Source organism: Copidosoma floridanum, unplaced genomic scaffold (assembly GCF_036245765.1).
Source record: "Copidosoma floridanum isolate Cflo_tuat_1 unplaced genomic scaffold, Cflo_Japanese_pri ptg000026l, whole genome shotgun sequence".
In the NCBI taxonomy this organism is placed as follows: domain Eukaryota; kingdom Metazoa; phylum Arthropoda; class Insecta; order Hymenoptera; family Encyrtidae; genus Copidosoma; species Copidosoma floridanum.
The window spans coordinates 7,724,463-7,741,997 of NW_028321903.1; the positions used below are offsets into that span (position 1 = coordinate 7,724,463).

The following is a 17,535-nucleotide window of genomic DNA, read 5'->3' on the forward strand; positions in this document are numbered from 1 at the left end:
TAGTTTTTTATAATTATCATTCATTTTTAATAAATATATTTTAAAGGTTAAATACTTTTTATTAATCTTATAACTTTAAAAATATAGAAATTGGTTAAGTAATTTGTGTATCAATAATGTTTGTTCTAAAATAATTTTTTCATTTTAAGTACATTAGATGTACGTTTGTATGCGCACTTTCGCGCACGCATGTGTGTGCATGTGTGCGTACGCGCATGCATATGTGTGTATGAATGTGTGCGTATGTGTGTGATGATATATTTCTATTTAAAAGCAACAATATTACACATGTCGTTATTAAGCTATCTTAAATCTTTTGTAATATTTTTACTAAAAATGTTTTTCAATGATATTTAATACGTTTTTGTACGTAAACATCCAATTTTTTTCAATTTTTAACTTTAATAGAAGCGTATGATCTTACCTTGTGGAATGTTGAAATTTGGTATTTAAATATAATTTTAAAAAACAAGTTCTAATCATTCATAACCAAATTATTTAAGAAATCTTGAGAAAATAATATCCTTCTGAAAAATATTTGACAAAATAAAGCTGTACGTATAATATTCATGCTAAAAATAAACTTGAACTTGCATGAACGTTACTTTTATTTTTTTATGGTATTAAATGCATCGATGCCTCAAGATTAAAAATTTCGGCTCTATAGAGACAACCTTTTATTTAATACACAAAGTGATGCACTTTTATGTAAAGATATATATGTGTTATGATATTATCACACAGCATTCATAATTTAATTAAATACGTATAAGATCTTACATCTTTTTCGAAACACATTTAAAAAAAAGCCAAAGAGATCCCCTTAAATTACGTGTATTGTATACAAATATGTCTATCAAACCTTTTTACATACAATTTTGTGGCTTGTTTAAGATAAAATTTCTTGCAGATTAGAGTTTAGAAATATTTGTAACATTATAATCATAGTTTAATATTTAACAGTATTGAATGCATGATTGTGGCAAACGATGCCACAGTAAAAGCCGGCTCCTACTACCCTATTACCGTAAAGAAGCAGTTGCGTGCTCAGGAAATCGCTAAAGATAATAGGCTTCCCTGTATCTATTTAGTGGACAGTGGAGGAGCTAATTTGTCAAGGCAAGGAGAAGCTTTTGCTGATAAGTCTCATTTTGGAAGAACATTTTACAATCAAGCTAATATGAGTGCCATTGGGATTCCACAAGTTGCTGTCGTGATGGGAAGCTGTACTGCTGGTAAGTTATGGATGTTTCAAATATTAAGTTAATTATTATTGTAAATAAAACGTATCAAAAAACCATTTGGTCTGGTGTTCGTTGTTGTATAAATAAAATTTGCCTTCTGAACTTGAATAACTTTAAATTAACAGTTATAACTTATGACCATAAATATTAAAATTTATTAATTACAATGACAATCGATACTGTTAGTGTAAAATTTAACGCTCATATTGCTTTTTGCCACTATATTGAGCACCCTGTAGTGGCTGAACGGGGAGGCTAGGTGCACATATTTCTATCTACTACGGGAATTTGCATTGGGCAGTAATATTTAGGCGATCAAATGACTTTTTTACTTCACTGGCCTAGGCTCGTTATATTCCCTTGTCTTCAATGATCAGGTGAGATCTCACCAGAGTTCTCAGCTAATTTATCAGGTGAAATCTCATGCCAAAAACTCAGCTGAAAACTCAGCTGAGAAACCAACTAAGAACTTATCTGAGATTTTTGAAAAAAGTTTTCCTAGGAGTTTGCTGTTTTTTCATTTCAAACAGTTTCTAGTCGTTTAAGCTATACGTTTAAAAATGTTTTTTTTTTCAGTTTTTTCACCTCATATGCATTAAGACTTTAAAAATTTTTTATAATAAAGAAAAACGTCATGTATTAATTAGTTTTGTTGTAGTTACGGGGATATTGTCTAATTAATCGCAACTACTCCTATATAGATGTTAACTAGAGCTGCCTTATTCCTACAATAAAATGTGTGACGTCATTGGAAATATAATATGGCAGGTGGCACAATATGGCAAACGAGCTTCTTTTTCACAAACACTCGAATAATATGTGTTAAATAAATAAGTTAAATACATATTATGTTTAATAAAGTTGATAAACAAAACGCCAATTTCCATTCAATGTGGTGGTCAATACTAAATAGCGAATTACATATGTTTTTGGTGACTCTCATGATATGGGTGTCACATAGTACGGATAAAAAATAAAGTACACATAACTAAGTGGCCCTACGCTTAGTCTAATATGGTGGCCACAACAGAAATATAACACCACGTGACTAGTTTAAAATTTTACGATATTAAATAAATATTAGTCAAGATTTAGTCTATGGATGACTGAAGGATCAAGAGACCATTGCCGTATAATTACTATTTTAATCGCCTAAAATCAATTAGGAAGAATAGGAAGAATTAGTGAGACTGAGTCGTCACAGTACTCGTATTTTTATGACACCGTGTTCAGAACTTGATGACTGTTATTAATGCTCATTCCAAACTAGGGCTTTTACCTTAAGAATACATCTAATCACATAAATAAGAATTCTTTGAAATGTTGAAAGAGGGGCTTAAAACTATGGTTAAAGATTACAGATAACTTATAGATAATTTTATTACTTTGTTCACAAATAAATAATATCGAACGGTGATTAGATTGTCCAATGTTTTGTACCCTTATTTTTTGACAAATTGTGTACTACATAATTATGATGTATTACAACAATTTATACTGATTTTCTTAGTATAACAAGCTGAGTGAAAAAAGTGGTTGTATCGCAAAAAATATAAAAATCCGTCGTAAGTTATAAGGTGATGTTTTCAAACTTTTTTCAGCAATAAAATTTATTTTAAAAACTACATGATTTAATTATAACGGTATTTTTTGAAGAAATACACGGTAACGTAAGCCAACCACTTGGCTTATAACGCAAGACCACACGGTTTTGTTTGTTTAGTACAGTTTTTTTGATAATCAGTAATTTCAAGTGTTTGGTACTAAGCATAAATACATTACATCTAACACTTTAACGACCACGCAAATCTTTTCGATGTCTTCTATAAAAACTATTACATCTGTTTCTTCAATTTGTTGTATTAATTGCATATCTTCGCACATAACTTATTAAAATTTGTTGTACGTACTTTATTGCACAGCATTACTTCAAAATGTCTTTGATAATCTACAGTGAAAGCAACTATTTGAATATATTTTACATTTTTTAGTTTCACTAAAGAGTCGTTAGACCTTTTTTAATTTTTATATGTGACTCGTACATACATTTTGTTTTAACCATTTTATTATAAATATAAGCCTGACTTGACAAATTTAAGTTGTTAGAAAATACACTTAGTTTTGTGTACTCCATTTTTTAGGTCATTCTAAAAAATTCTTATTTTTGTGATTAGATGTATTCTTGAGGTAAAAGCCCTATTTTAGAATAAGCATTAATAAGAGTCATCAAGTTCTGAACACGGTGTCATAAAAATACGAGTACTGTGACGACTCAGTCTCACTAATTCTTCCTATTCTTCCTAATTGATTTTAGGCGATTAAAATAGTAATTATACGGCAATGGTCTCTTGATCCTTCAGTCATCCATAGACTAAATCTTGACTAATATTTATTTAATATCGTAAAATTTTAAACTAGTCACGTGGTGTTATATTTCTGTTGTGGCCACCATATTAGACTAAGCGTAGGGCCACTTAGTTATGTGTACTTTATTTTTTATCCGTACTATGTGACACCCATATCATGAGAGTCACCAAAAACATATGTAATTCGCTATTTAGTATTGACCACCACATTGAATGGAAATTGGCGTTTTGTTTATCAACTTTATTAAACATAATATGTATTTAACTTATTTATTTAACACATATTATTCGAGTGTTTGTGAAAAAGAAGCTCGTTTGCCATATTGTGCCACCTGCCATATTATATTTCCAATGACGTCACACATTTTATTGTAGGAATAAGGCAGCTCTAGTTAACATCTATATAGGAGAAGTTGCGATTAATTAGACAATATCCCCGTAACTACAACAAAACTAATTAATACATGACGTTTTTCTTTATTATAAAAAATTTTTAAAGTCTTAATGTATATGAGGTGAGAAAACGTAAAAAAAAACATTTTTAAACATATAGCTTAAACGACTAGGAACTGTTTGAAATAAAAAAATAACAAGCTCCTAGGAGAACCTTCTTAAAAAAATCTCAGGTGAGATCTCAGTTGGTTTCTCAGCTGAGTTTTCAGCTGAATTTTCGGCATGAGATTTTACCTGAGAAGTCAGCTGAGAACTCTGGTGAGATCTGATCCGATCATTGAAGACAGAATCTATTTTGTATTTAAAACGTATAAAGGGGGTGTTCAGAATGTATGCCTACGAAGGTAAGTAAAAATGTTAACTATCACTATATTGCTATAAGTGCATGAACCTATGATCAACCGTTATGTCAGTTCATCATCTGATTACGTTTCGTAAATAAGTAAGTAGGCTACAACTTTCAGTAAAGAAATGATAATTGACTATAAAAGCACATAATTAGAATTTGCTGTTTATTAACCATTGTCTTACATTTATGTTCATCAGTCTATTTTAAAATTTTTAGGGGTAGTGTATTTGTGGTGTTGATTGACAAGTAGCGCAACCCTGATGGTTAAAAGCTAAATTCATTGTACTATTTAGTATGTTAATCAAACTAAGAGTATAGAGTATATCCCTTCAATTATAGAAGGCCAAAGCGGTCAGTTTCTTGATGCTGAAAACATACATCCCCCAGCTATAGTAAGCCCCCCGTAACGCAGGTGGCGTTAGCTCTGATGCGGCAGTTACCAATGTTACCATTACCAATGTTACATGTTACCAATGTTACATGAATAATGAGGAGTACAGTTAAACAATAACATTCTGTTAGAAAAATAATGAAAACAATAGTCGTAAGTTTAAATACACAAATTTAAAATAATAATCTCCAATTTCATCTTAAGCTCTAATTCTTGATTAAACACTTCATATATTGCTTATAACTCTTTGATCAGAAGTCTCATCAATTGCTGCGTGGTTAAGACCACACGGTTCGCTTTTGCGCTCATGCTTTCGATTCCACAGGGCAGTCTATTTTTTAGTTTTTTGTGAGTTTACTTTTCACAAATATATAAGTTCTATATTATATAACTATGTTGCAATAAGGATGAAAAATCGTTTTATTAAAAAAAAAGAAACAAATTTAATTTCATTAAATTTCTTTAGTACCAAATCATCAAATAAAAATAAAATATTATAAACAAATAAAAAAACTGTAGAATTAAAATAAAACAAAAAAGATGGTTTTTGTTGGATTTTAAGGATAGTTTCATTTTAATTTTTGAGGCTCAACACACGGTTTAATAATTTTCATGAAGAAGTACGTTCATAATGTAATATTTTAAATTAACAAATGACATTTTTTTTCTGAATACGAAGTATAATGTAAAGAGGGTGTTTACACATGGACAAAATATTTTGTAAGCTCCTTTCTCAACATTTTATTGGCATTAGCCAAGTGCAGTACTAAAATGAAATTAAAATTTTTTTTTTTTTTTCTATAAAACAATTGTACATCTTTTTTAACACAAAGTGATATGTAATACAACTAATATATTTATGAAAAAGTAAGCTGACGAAAAATGAAATAAGACTGCTTTCCGGAATCGAATGCATGGTGATAACCGCGCAGTCATTGATGAGACTTATGGACAAAGAGTTATTAGCCATATATAACGTGTTTAACAAGGAATAAAAGCTAAAGATACAATTGGAGATTATTATTTAAAATTTATGTGTTTAAACTTACAACTATTGTTTTCGTTACTTTCTAAACGGAATGTTATTGTTTTACTGTATTCCTCATTATTTAGGTTACATTGGTAATGGTAATATTGGTAACTGCTGCATCAGAGCTAATGCCACTCACCTTATGAGGGGCCTACTACAGCTAGGGGACGTGTGTTTTCAGCATCAAGAAACTGGCAGTTTTAGTCTTCTATACGTAAAGAGATATATTCTATATCCTCTGGCTTAAACGGTATTGGTGGTAAAGAGTAGTGAACTGAAGCACTGATTTTTTCGTCATAAACTATGTCAGCAAAAGTCTCAGCACTATTTTTGTAGTGTGTCTGGCTGCGATAATAATTCAAGCATAGATAAAATTATTTTTTATAGTATACCAAATAATACTAGTACTCAAAGACATTGTATTAAGGCGTGTTACATTACCAAAAAAAGGAACTACTTAAGCATTTATTTGCAGTAAAAGTTTTGAAAAAGACAATTACTTCCAAAATTGTTTGATTATAATGTATAATATATCGCACGTGAAAATTAATGTTCTTCAGTATCAGATATTGTACAAATATTGTAACCTATATAGTTTGACAAATATTTTAAGATACCTACAATATGCTTTTAGCTTTCTGTAGAGCCAGTTGGTCTAGAACAGCTACAATGATATAATTATTTTTTCTCACAGCTTATAGGACTTACATATTAATTGCCGGTTTATGTAGCTTTTCAAGCAATTTATTAAATTTCAAACATTAACGGAATGCGTATGTTTGGTATGACGCTCTCAAACTTATGGCACACTAAAAGATATGCTTAACATTTGCTACATTTAGCCTTTGGACGTATTTATAGGGTCCTTTATCAACATCATTAGATAAGTCAAATAAACTTGTTAATGGAATACCTAACTCATGTTTTAAGTTTATTCTTGCGTCTACAGTTTGAACTCAATACTTAGTAGTAGAATTGGTTCAACTTCTAACTATCAGGGAGGGCTGCTTGTCACATAACATTGTGAATTGTAACTTAATAAATAATTCCTTAAAGTTTTATGTTATTTTCTCCATAATCATTTTATAAAAAAACGATAGTAAATAAGATTTAGGAGACTAAAGGGAAAAAGAGAAAAGACGTTTCAACAGATCTGATGTTTATGAAATAAAACACCTATTTCTGCGTTGAAAAAATATTCAGCTTAAGCAATTTTTGAAGGTTGAGAATACGGCTATAACCATCTTATGTACGATTTATTATTTTTTCTCATCATAATCGCTATTAACTGTACGTCAAGCTTCGGTAATTATTAATGAACATATGTGACTCCGAAATGTACCGTATCCAAAGTTTGGATAGCTAAGATAGCTACGGCTTATTTCGCTGATTTAGTAAGTTTTTAATTTTAGATTCAATTCTAATTGCCGTTGGATTTTTTTAATAAACGCACTTTAGTATTTTGTTTTTATTTCTTATAACAACTTTCGTGAAAATTCATCTATGTTGTCAACACTTTTTTTTTAGTTACGTCAAAATAAATATGTTTTCAATACTGACTCTATTAAATAATGTATCACGTTATTAGTTCTTGTTTGTCAGACTATTCTATAATTTTTAAATACTGAACAAATGATTTCTTAGTATATGAATACAATAAACACGTTTTGAAACTTTTCACACATTATGAGCATCCAGTTTACAAGACGAAAGAGCTAAAAGCCCCAAGAAAACTGACTTTTATTTTAATAATACTTACAACGATTGTTATATCAGCAAGTTCTAACATACATTTCATCGTATGTAAATATTGTCTCCATGTGTTTATTATGTTTTTTTAGCATGCTTTGATATCTTATTTATACCTCATGGTTATTATATGATCAACATGCAACATACTTATAGAAAAATTAACACAGCTTTGTACTTCTAATGAATAGGGTATATTTTAGATTAAAGAATCTTGCTAAGACTAAATGAAACCTTTTCTTTTCAAATCACTAAACAGTGACGAATAAGAAAATTGTAATGTATAAGTATGATCATTATAATTATTAGATTTAAAAACTCCTACTCAAGTTACTCATTAGAATCATTCTAGGAACTAGTTTGCGTATAAATTTTTTAGTTATGGAAGCTTCATTTTTCATATCAGTTTAATGTATAATTTCAATTCTTATTCAAAAATGATGATTTAAAAACAAATTTTTAATTATTCAAAATATTAAAATCAAATGGCTTTGACAAATGATTATGGAATCAGAGCTCGGGCAATCTGAACAGCGATAAAATAGATCAAGTTTGTTGATTTGCAAGTAAAGTAATGATATCTTCTTACATATTTCTATAGAGTTACTTATATACACTCTAGACATTTGCTCCACTTTTTATTAAGGTCTGTGTACTGCTGATTACTAAATGCTTAAATGCAAATTAAAAAAGGAAAATTTAGTTAAAAAACAGAAAACGTGATGTAAAAGTTAAAATCAGTAATCCATTGAGAGTAAGACAAGAAAATGACACACATATTATTTGACATTGCCAACAATAAAGCTCTTTATGCAGAGCTATTCAATGCATACGTTTAACATTTGCTTAGGTCCAGTATATACAACAACATGAGGTTAAAAAGGAAAAAAAAGATGCTTAAAAAAGTGGATGTGCTAATGATCTAAGCCTTTTTTACTCTTTGTAATGTAACAGTGAAGGGTGTTTTGACTAACAAATGCTCACATTTTAAGTCTAAGATCTGAAAGAGACTCATGACAAATAAAAAGGTTTTACAACATCCTGCACTGTTCGTCAAGCCTTTCTGCTTCACTATACATACACCCACACTAATGAGTTCTGCTAACGATCTAAGACAAAACGTGTTGAAATCCCTTCCTCTTTTTTCTCTTTTACTTGACCTTGCTGTGTATACTGGGACAATGCAAATTAAACCTTTGCTTCAAAGAGCTCTCTTTAGAGAACTACTTCATGATAGTACTAAATACTTTTGTGTGTCATTATCCTACCTTACCCATTAAAAATCACTGATCTGAACTTCTTTATCATGTGATAGTGGGGGGTGCTTTAACTCATGAATGTTAAAAATAGAGAACAGTTTTAAAAAAATTTAAAATTGTTTTTATATATTGAATAAGATTTAAAACAACTTTTTAATTTTATACTACTAAAAGAATAATTATGAACAACTAAATTAGTAACTAAAATAATTTAGGTAGTTTCTGAGACACAAAAGATATTGTAACATTCCGCAGTATTTTTTTTAGAAAAAAGAGAAACTCAACAACCTTTTAGAATAAAAATAATATATTTGTTTTTATGTTACAGATCTTTATCAACATTTATGTATTCACTCACCAATTTAAAAGTAGTTGTGATACTTTTAAAAACACTTCGTCAGGTTAGCGTATAAGTCTTTACAGAGTAAAAGGTAGAAAAGAGCGTTTTTAAATAAAATGGCTGGACAGAGCTTTTTAGATTTCAAGACAAAAAAAAAACATATTAAGACTGAAGAACAGTAAAAAACTTCTTTATGTAAAACCTTTTTTCTCTGGTTTTGAGTTAGTGACACATGTAAGTATGTACATAAATTAATGAATTATTACTTGATAACATAAAAGCCAATCGTCAAATCAGATGTGTGGCTTACTTGCTAATAAATAATTAAACTAATTAGGAATTAACTAGTAACAGGAACGCTATTATTTTTATAAGATAGGGTACGTAATAAAAACTTTTTTAATTAATAAAGTGTTTATTAATTATACAAGTGCCAATCACCAGGTAGTATAAATCACTTATTGGCCAATATTTAAACAAATAAGTTTATGATTTAAATAAATAAAGTGGCCAGGAAGTTTCCCGTATTATTAAGTGATATGTGCTTTTATTATTAATTCATGCATCAATAATACTTAACAAGAAGTGTTAAGTAAGCATCTCATGCTGTTAAGTAATTCATTTTTCCGTTATTAGATAAAGATTTATTAATTACATGTATTGCTAACTTCAAGTTGGACAAAAAACATTTTATCAAAAAAAACTTTTATTTACAATTGAGCTTGAAATGGCTTTCTGTTATCTTTTATTCTAATACGATTGTTTAGTGATGCCCAGATATAGTATTACGTTGTTTCTACACCTGGCCACGCTAAAATTTGACATCACATTACAATGCATGCATAATTCAACAGTAACGTACCGTCAGTTTGTAGCGTGGTGAGGTCTTAAAGTTACAGAATATCACCCCAAGGGTGGACGAATTATTCAGAGTCGAAAAATTGAATGAATTGAAAAAAATGTTAGTAGGGTAACTATACACGTACAAAGCCACCCCCTTATCCTCGCTCTGAGCTCCCCTATCCATATAGGTACTAAGTCTTCCCCCCTAAATTTGCCCCAAGCCCAACCACCCATACAGATACAGGATCACCCCCTGATTCCGTTCCAAGCCCTACCACTCCGCTACTTCTCAATAATTATCAGTGGTAAGAGAGCTACCAGGCTCATTCAGTGTTTAGAGTCGTACGTGGGCACGTTTGCCCTCAGCAGTGTCTAGCGATTGAGCTCGTCGTCTGATACTTTTTCCCTTTTCTTTTTATTATGCTCTGTTATAGGTACGCTAATAGTTATGCTTTCGTAGAGTTGAAAGGTAGCTGTACTAATACAGATATATTTGGAAGATGGTACTGCACTGTTTTATCAACAAAAAAATGAAAGAAAATGTCGTAAAGAAAACTTGAAGATAACTTCAAGATGAGTGAAAGATGACTTTAACGTTACTTAAATGTGTTCAAACAATAACTTTAATATGACTCTTATACTGTTTATAGCTGTAAGGTAATTTAATTAAATTTTTCACGTTTATGAAGCAGAACGAATGATACGAGCTCCAACAAAACGCTATTACCTGTGAGCTACAACCACTAAATCTCACCTCTCCAAAACAAACATGGACAAACATTTTAGTTTACCTACTTAATGCAAAATAGCGTTTGTTAATTTAAAAAAATATCTAATAAAATAATAAAATACTAAGAGCAATAGTTACATCTATTCCATAGACTTAGGCAAATCGAGAAGAAACTTTTTGTACAGTCTAATGGTATGATGTGCACATTTGGCTTTGTACTCCCCATCATGATCAGGAAAATACTGGCCAGTTACATTTTGTCAGTTGAAAGATAGCACAAATCTGTAGGATCGAGAACTTCAAATTTTAATCACTCCAACCATTGTTCTATTAAAAATTTGAATGCATGCACATTTCTTGCATTGTGCAGGTGTTCTCTAAGCATTGTTCATATCGTATTATCAAAGAAATATCTTGACTATTATGGTGTACCGTGAAGACAGCCTTCTAACCATGAGTTTTCTTTCTGTATTTGTCTAACCGTCACTGTCATAGAAAAAACTTTTTTTAGAGAAATACTTCAGGTTCAATATAAGTATAAAGCTGTAGTATAGCTAATACCTTAAGAACTAGATTGTTGACTGGCTATGTAAAGCCTTGCATATCAACTATGCAGTCCATAAATTGCTCATATTTTTCTCACTACCTTATTTTTTGATTTATTTTCTTGCATAATGGGTCAGTATTTCTTATTACTTTTGTCTGAAATCTTTTCTATATGTTTAGTCCATTTAACATACATGTAAATGAGCTTTTAACACTTTTTGTATTTCCTATCATATTTTTTCTACTTGCCACTATGATCTTGTCCTGATAGATAAATGATATGAGCAGAGTTATGCATAAGCCTTTAAAGCTTTACCCTCACCAGCATGATGGCAGCTGTGTAATTCGTTAATAACAATCGCTCTAAGTCTGCACATTGAGCAAACGATGATTTATAAGTTGAAAACTTTTCTGTCAAATTCTTCAACCAAGATTTTTTCTTATTATCATCCTGGGTAAAAATTTTTTCATAAATTTTTTATCCCAATCTTCTTGTCTTCACTTGTTTTCTTCTTCTTCTTCTCTGCTGTAGCTGCTAATACGACTTTTCTTTATGACAGTTGCAATACAAATGGTGTTGGTAGAGCTGTGCGCATGGTTTTAATAGTCTGACATCAGTTTTATAATGTCCCTGTTCATTGGACTGCACTGAACAATATCATGTAGAATCAAGCAGTAGGCTGATGTATTGGAAGAAAAATGAGCGTAAGATTTTAGTTCTAAGCGCACATCTACTGGAGCATTTTTTTATGACTTATTTTGCTTGAAGCTATCAGTTTTAATTAAAGGCATGACGTTAAGAAAATCATATCTGTTATAGCAAAGGTGTGGGATCCTTACTATAATGTGAATTCTAAAAATGAGCATACATGTCATACAACAGTTCATACTGATTTTTCATGAGAATGAGATTGAGGTTACCATTAATATAATATTGTGAATTTAAGTAGAGTCTCACATTTTTTATGTTACAGTGATCGAACTTACTATCACTAGCAGCTCTCAGATTTTTTAGGTTTGTTTGGAGAGCCCGTATACCGTAACGTGGCTTTTCCAACTCATAGAACGTCTTGACTGTTTAGGTACGCTCTGATTTTGTGGGCCAGAGTGGATATTTATAAAGCTCCTTAGTATAGAAATTCATAGATGTCAATTTCTCTTTTTGCAAATAATTAAGCAAACAAATTTAATGAGAACCTGACATTAATGCATAAAGCATAAGCCATTCAAGCTTTAGTATGACTATTTTAAACCCTTTTAAAGTCGGTTACTTCTTAGCATTAGCAGCAGAAATAGCACCTTAAACAACTGCATTTAAATAATTTCTCGATCTTAGAAGTATGAGCTGATGGTTAACATTGACAATTATCTTTCATTAATCTTAAGCAAAACTTAAAACCATGCTGAGGGGATTCAAAACATCAGAGCAGCTACCCTCTGTTAAACTCAAGAAATAAGTTTTCTTATAACCTGCACTATGACTCAATACGTCTTCATCTGGACTAAGTGCTAACTCATTTCTTATTAGGGTAGTTGGACCTAAATTTTCACGCTTACCTATCTTGATAACGTTCATCTTATATCCAATTTCATTAAATGAGAGGCAGATGGCGTTATTTAACAGCTTGGTGTTCGTAGTTGCTGTATTTCCATCTGCTTTAACTAATTTTCTATAAATGGGTCATGAGCTGCTAGATGGTAGCAGACATAGATTCTGATGTTGTATTGATGTACACATTTTATCGGTATTACCATAAGTTGCGGATGTGTATGGCTGATAAGCATGAATCTCATAGTGCACTATGGACTCATTAAAGTTAACAGGAGAATGAACGCTTAGAATTTTTATGTTTCACGTGACAAAACCAAAATCTGCCAGTTAGTTTTAACCACGGCCTTTTATTTTCAATCCTCAACTTATTAGAAAATAAACGTATTGACATGTTAGTTGTATTTGGCGTGTTAACAGTTTCACAGCTCATTATCGACTGACTGCTGGAGCGCATGTTAAACTTCTTATATAGTTTTTTGTATTGTATGTAATCCTCATTATAGTAGAGTTTTTATATGTTACCTCACTGTTGAGACTTTTCTATGAAAATTGACTAAATTATCATTCTGATCGTCCATGAATAGTTGTATGTAGCTATAATGCGTCTAACGATTAGCAAGTATAACTTGTTTTTTTTTTTTTTTTTTTTTATATTATAGTGCTCTACGACCGGCTCTTTTAATAAGGGCACTACTATGGGCACTTAGCACTTGGGTAAGTGACAAGGAAAGGGATGGGAGGCCTCCCATTACTGCGAGGCGGGTAGGGGGAAATTAAGCGATTTTTGCTGCGAGAAGGTCGCCTAAAACCCTCTTCGAGCAGCATTGCGTGGTGAAAAAGCACATGTGAAAAATCACAGCAGTACTTGCCCGCAAAAGTTGTACTATGGCTGGGAATCGAACCACGGTATCCCGCGTGCCAATCCACGACCTAGCCGACCGAGCCATCGCGCGCTCAAGTATAATTTATAATGATACTTCGATAACTTTAGATAGTGGTATAGCTGAAAAAAATTTGTTAACGGTATAAACTTTTTTCCGTTTGTATATACTTCAGTAGTGATATTACACTTAATGCTTAGCGCATTCACTTTGAGATTAGCTAAAGGTCAATCTGAGCTGTGGTATCTTTGCTACCTTCAAAAACACGTTCAGTAAAACCTAAAAGACATCTTATAAAATCTTTTGGTCTAAAGTCGATCGTATGGCTACAAGTGATGACACTACAAAGTATATTGTTGTTAGGTTTGATATCAATAGTAACATTGATAGACTGTAATACGTTCACTAAAAATGACTCAGCATCTTGAATTTCAGATCTGCCTGTTAGAAAAACGACCACTTTCTTTGGCTCGTGAGATTTATCATTACCTTCGGAAATATTTAGAATCGAATTAAATGTTAGACTTTCACTAAGCCAAGAACGTCGTTATATTTTAATAATAACGTAATAGGTAGAAAGTCTTGTTCTTAGAATCCAAAAGAAGTTTCAGACAAACATAGTGTCTGTATTTCTTTCATGACTGCTCAAAAGCAAACAAATGATTTTGCACTATGACATTACCTTGTATACTTTTTAAGAGAAATTTCAAGCATAAATTAATACAATTATAAAAATCTCAGTATTTTACATGGTCATACTTTAAATTGGCCACTCCCAAGTACAGCATTCAATGGATGGGTGGTTGTTGATTACTTAAACTGTGGAAATAGATAATATCAGTACCACGCTTTCAATACGCCACTCAGTGTGTTCTAGAAGCATCTTTATCATTAAGATTAACTATAGCAGTTTTACGATAATAAGGTTCAGCAGCTGGTAAGTCATTTTATATATGAGTACAACATGAAAATTGTGTATTATAAACTTTTTAAAATATTTTTTCAAGCCAACATTTGTCAGAGCTCTTTTGACTAAATTCATTTTAAACTTTTTTTTCTAACTTTCTCTACGTACAGCTTAAACTACACACTTAATCCAGTTTTACATGGTTAAGGTTTTAGATCTTCCTTAAGTGCAATGACCTCCATACTTTTATTGTATCTTTGGCTTTCTTACAGTTGCTGTTTAGCAGTTTTTCTTGCACTTATACTTTATATTATTTCAGCTGCACCGTGAGCTAGTGTACCGGTTGCACTCAAGGTAGAAAATAAGGGTATTGTAGATAGAGCTCCACCAGTTCGAAGAGGGAGACATAAGATATGTAGTATTTTTACACTTTTCTTACCACCTGCTTTCGTTTGACAAGCTTAATGCCAGGATCACAGTATTGATAGCCTGATGTGTGTAATTCTTAAGGTAAAGTAATTATATCTACATTTAGAAGACCCCGTACTCTTGTACAATAGATAATCATCACTATTAAGTGGTTGAATCATGACTGAGCACCTTTGGCAAAAATCATTGTGTTTATAGGTTGTGAAAACACTGTGCATTCAATTATCACATGAGTCGTTATCCAGCCATCATACCATCTAGACATGCAGTTCAAAAAGCCAATTATTAAATTGCAAGTTTTAAACTTTGACATGGTTGTGAAACAGAAAAAACGTTTGAGTAAACATGACGATTTACTTCCAGATAGTATTTGAGTTATATTCTGTGGTCTATTCAACTGTGCTAAAACAAACAGTATACTAGCACTTATGGTAAACCTCAGTTGATTAAGGTTTGGAAATATCGATTTTTACTTACAGTCGCTTAACCAGCCAAATTACAAGTTTTTAAAAGAGCTGTTGGGAACGATAGATGACATACAATTTTTTACCTTCAGTGAACAAGAAGCAATAGTACCTCCAGATGATATACTACCAAACTCAGTCATAATTCTTGATGGTAAAGTTTGGGAAAACTAGGATACTGCCAGAAATTTTAACTGTGTGGGAAGACATAAAAATATGGACTGTTTTTATCTATGCCAGTCATACGCACAAGTATCAAAACATTTTGTAAGAGACAATATTATTCTTTTAGAGCTTTTTGTCAAAATAAACTTAATTATAAACGTGCGTACAATAATTACATAATCTCTGGCGTGCTATCTATTTAGTTCAAGAATCTCTGCTTATTATGTTAGAACAATAGTAAGTATGGATTCTTTATAATTGACAAGAACAGTTAAACATCGGTCAATACCTCGAAGGTTTTGAAAATTTTGCTGCAAATATAGGCCAAACATAGTTTACTACATTTAGTCTACTCAAAGATGTTCTAGTGTCAACACGTACAAAAAAGAAAAAATGTACTTCATCAATAAGGGAAGGTCAGAGAAGCCGTCAAAAAAAAGTATAAATTATTAAAATTTAGAAGAGCAAAGGTTGAAAAAGTACTCAATAAAACTTTCAAACCAATTACTAATCCTCTTCGGGAAAGCATTACTGAAACGAAAAACGACAAACAAAAAAACTACTTGTTTATTTATAATTATTACGATAAACCATACATGCCTAAGCCACTACCAATAAAACAAATAAAAGAAGAAAAATACAGTGATAAAAAGTCAATATTTGAATCTGCTTTTAGTCAAAGTAATCACAATAAAATAAATGTTACCATCTAAAATCACACTGATAAGAGTCCTTCAAAAAATATGTATCTACAAATAGTTTATCAAAATCAAAAAATATCATTGGATTTGGTGTATGGGCTTTAAAAACAATGTAAAATGTACAAACTTGGTAATTTTCCAATTAGAACGAAGAAGTTCAAGTTTTCTATGAGTGTTCGATTCATGGAGTATCATTGGTGATGAAACATCCTGACACAATTTGGATAGTTGAAAATAATTTGAAAAACTGTTATATTCTTTTGCAAATTTTAAGTGCTAATTAAAAGGGGTATGACAAGAATGAGCCTCTTTAAACGCATATGTGATATATTAAATGAAATTATAGCTCTAATATTTGGTCTTATTTCTAGCAAAGATCGAAGATTATTATTATCTTTTTACAAAACTGCTTAAACAATGCAGCAGCAAGTGTATTACGTACACTCGAATGATTTAAATCAGCTGGTCAATTATTTTTGATTACGAATAGCAGACGGATTTGCAGAAATTCTTAGCCATAACAATAAGATAATTCGATTATTGAAGAGTTAAGTAAAGCTGTATATGTATACTTTAGCTGGCAAACATTTACGTCAGTAGCAATATGAGCATTGACGTGTTCGGACGAAAGAGTAAAGGCAATAGCCAAGGTCCTCCTGGTCCTCCAGATATTGGCTATAAACTCACTACAGATCTACAATATGGTTTGGAGCACAATAGACTATTTAATGTTGCAGCAGCTAACTACCAGAATAATGCAATGAATCTTAACACTTTTCAAAAAAAAAAAAAAAAAAAAATGATTAGCGATAAGCAAGGTAAGAAGCTAAGCAATGACAGTGGAGTATGTGCTATGGCACTTTCTTATAAGATAGTTGTAAGCTTTAATCTAAAAGTAAATACAGTTAAAGAGATATTGTCTTAGACCTCAAATATAACTTCAAAAAATAAGTAAGTTGGATATATAAAACCAATAATCCAAGGATTTGATTGTTATTCTCTTATCAGTCGTCAATTAAGATGGATCGTAAGATGTAAGTCGTTGTGAAATAGCTCCACAAACCACCTCGTCGTAACCATCAATGTTGAAAGTATAATTTTTATCATTTGGATGAGACATAGCAAGCTGACCTTGT

General features: G+C 31.2%; 1 protein-coding gene across 3 annotated transcripts in view; it reads left to right on the forward strand.

The window, feature by feature from the left end:
* The window catches only part of Mccc2 (methylcrotonyl-CoA carboxylase subunit 2), a 702,143-nt gene that overhangs the window by 101,854 nt on the left and 582,754 nt on the right, over nt 1–17,535 (forward strand). For 2 of the 3 annotated variants that reach the window (XM_089595591.1, XM_089595593.1), the window contains exon 3: nt 949–1,235. In XM_089595591.1, coding sequence (XP_089451717.1) covers nt 949–1,235 — 287 coding nt within the window. The remainder of the gene's footprint in view (nt 1–948; nt 1,236–17,535) is intronic. The other variant, XM_089595592.1, reaches the window with a different exon arrangement.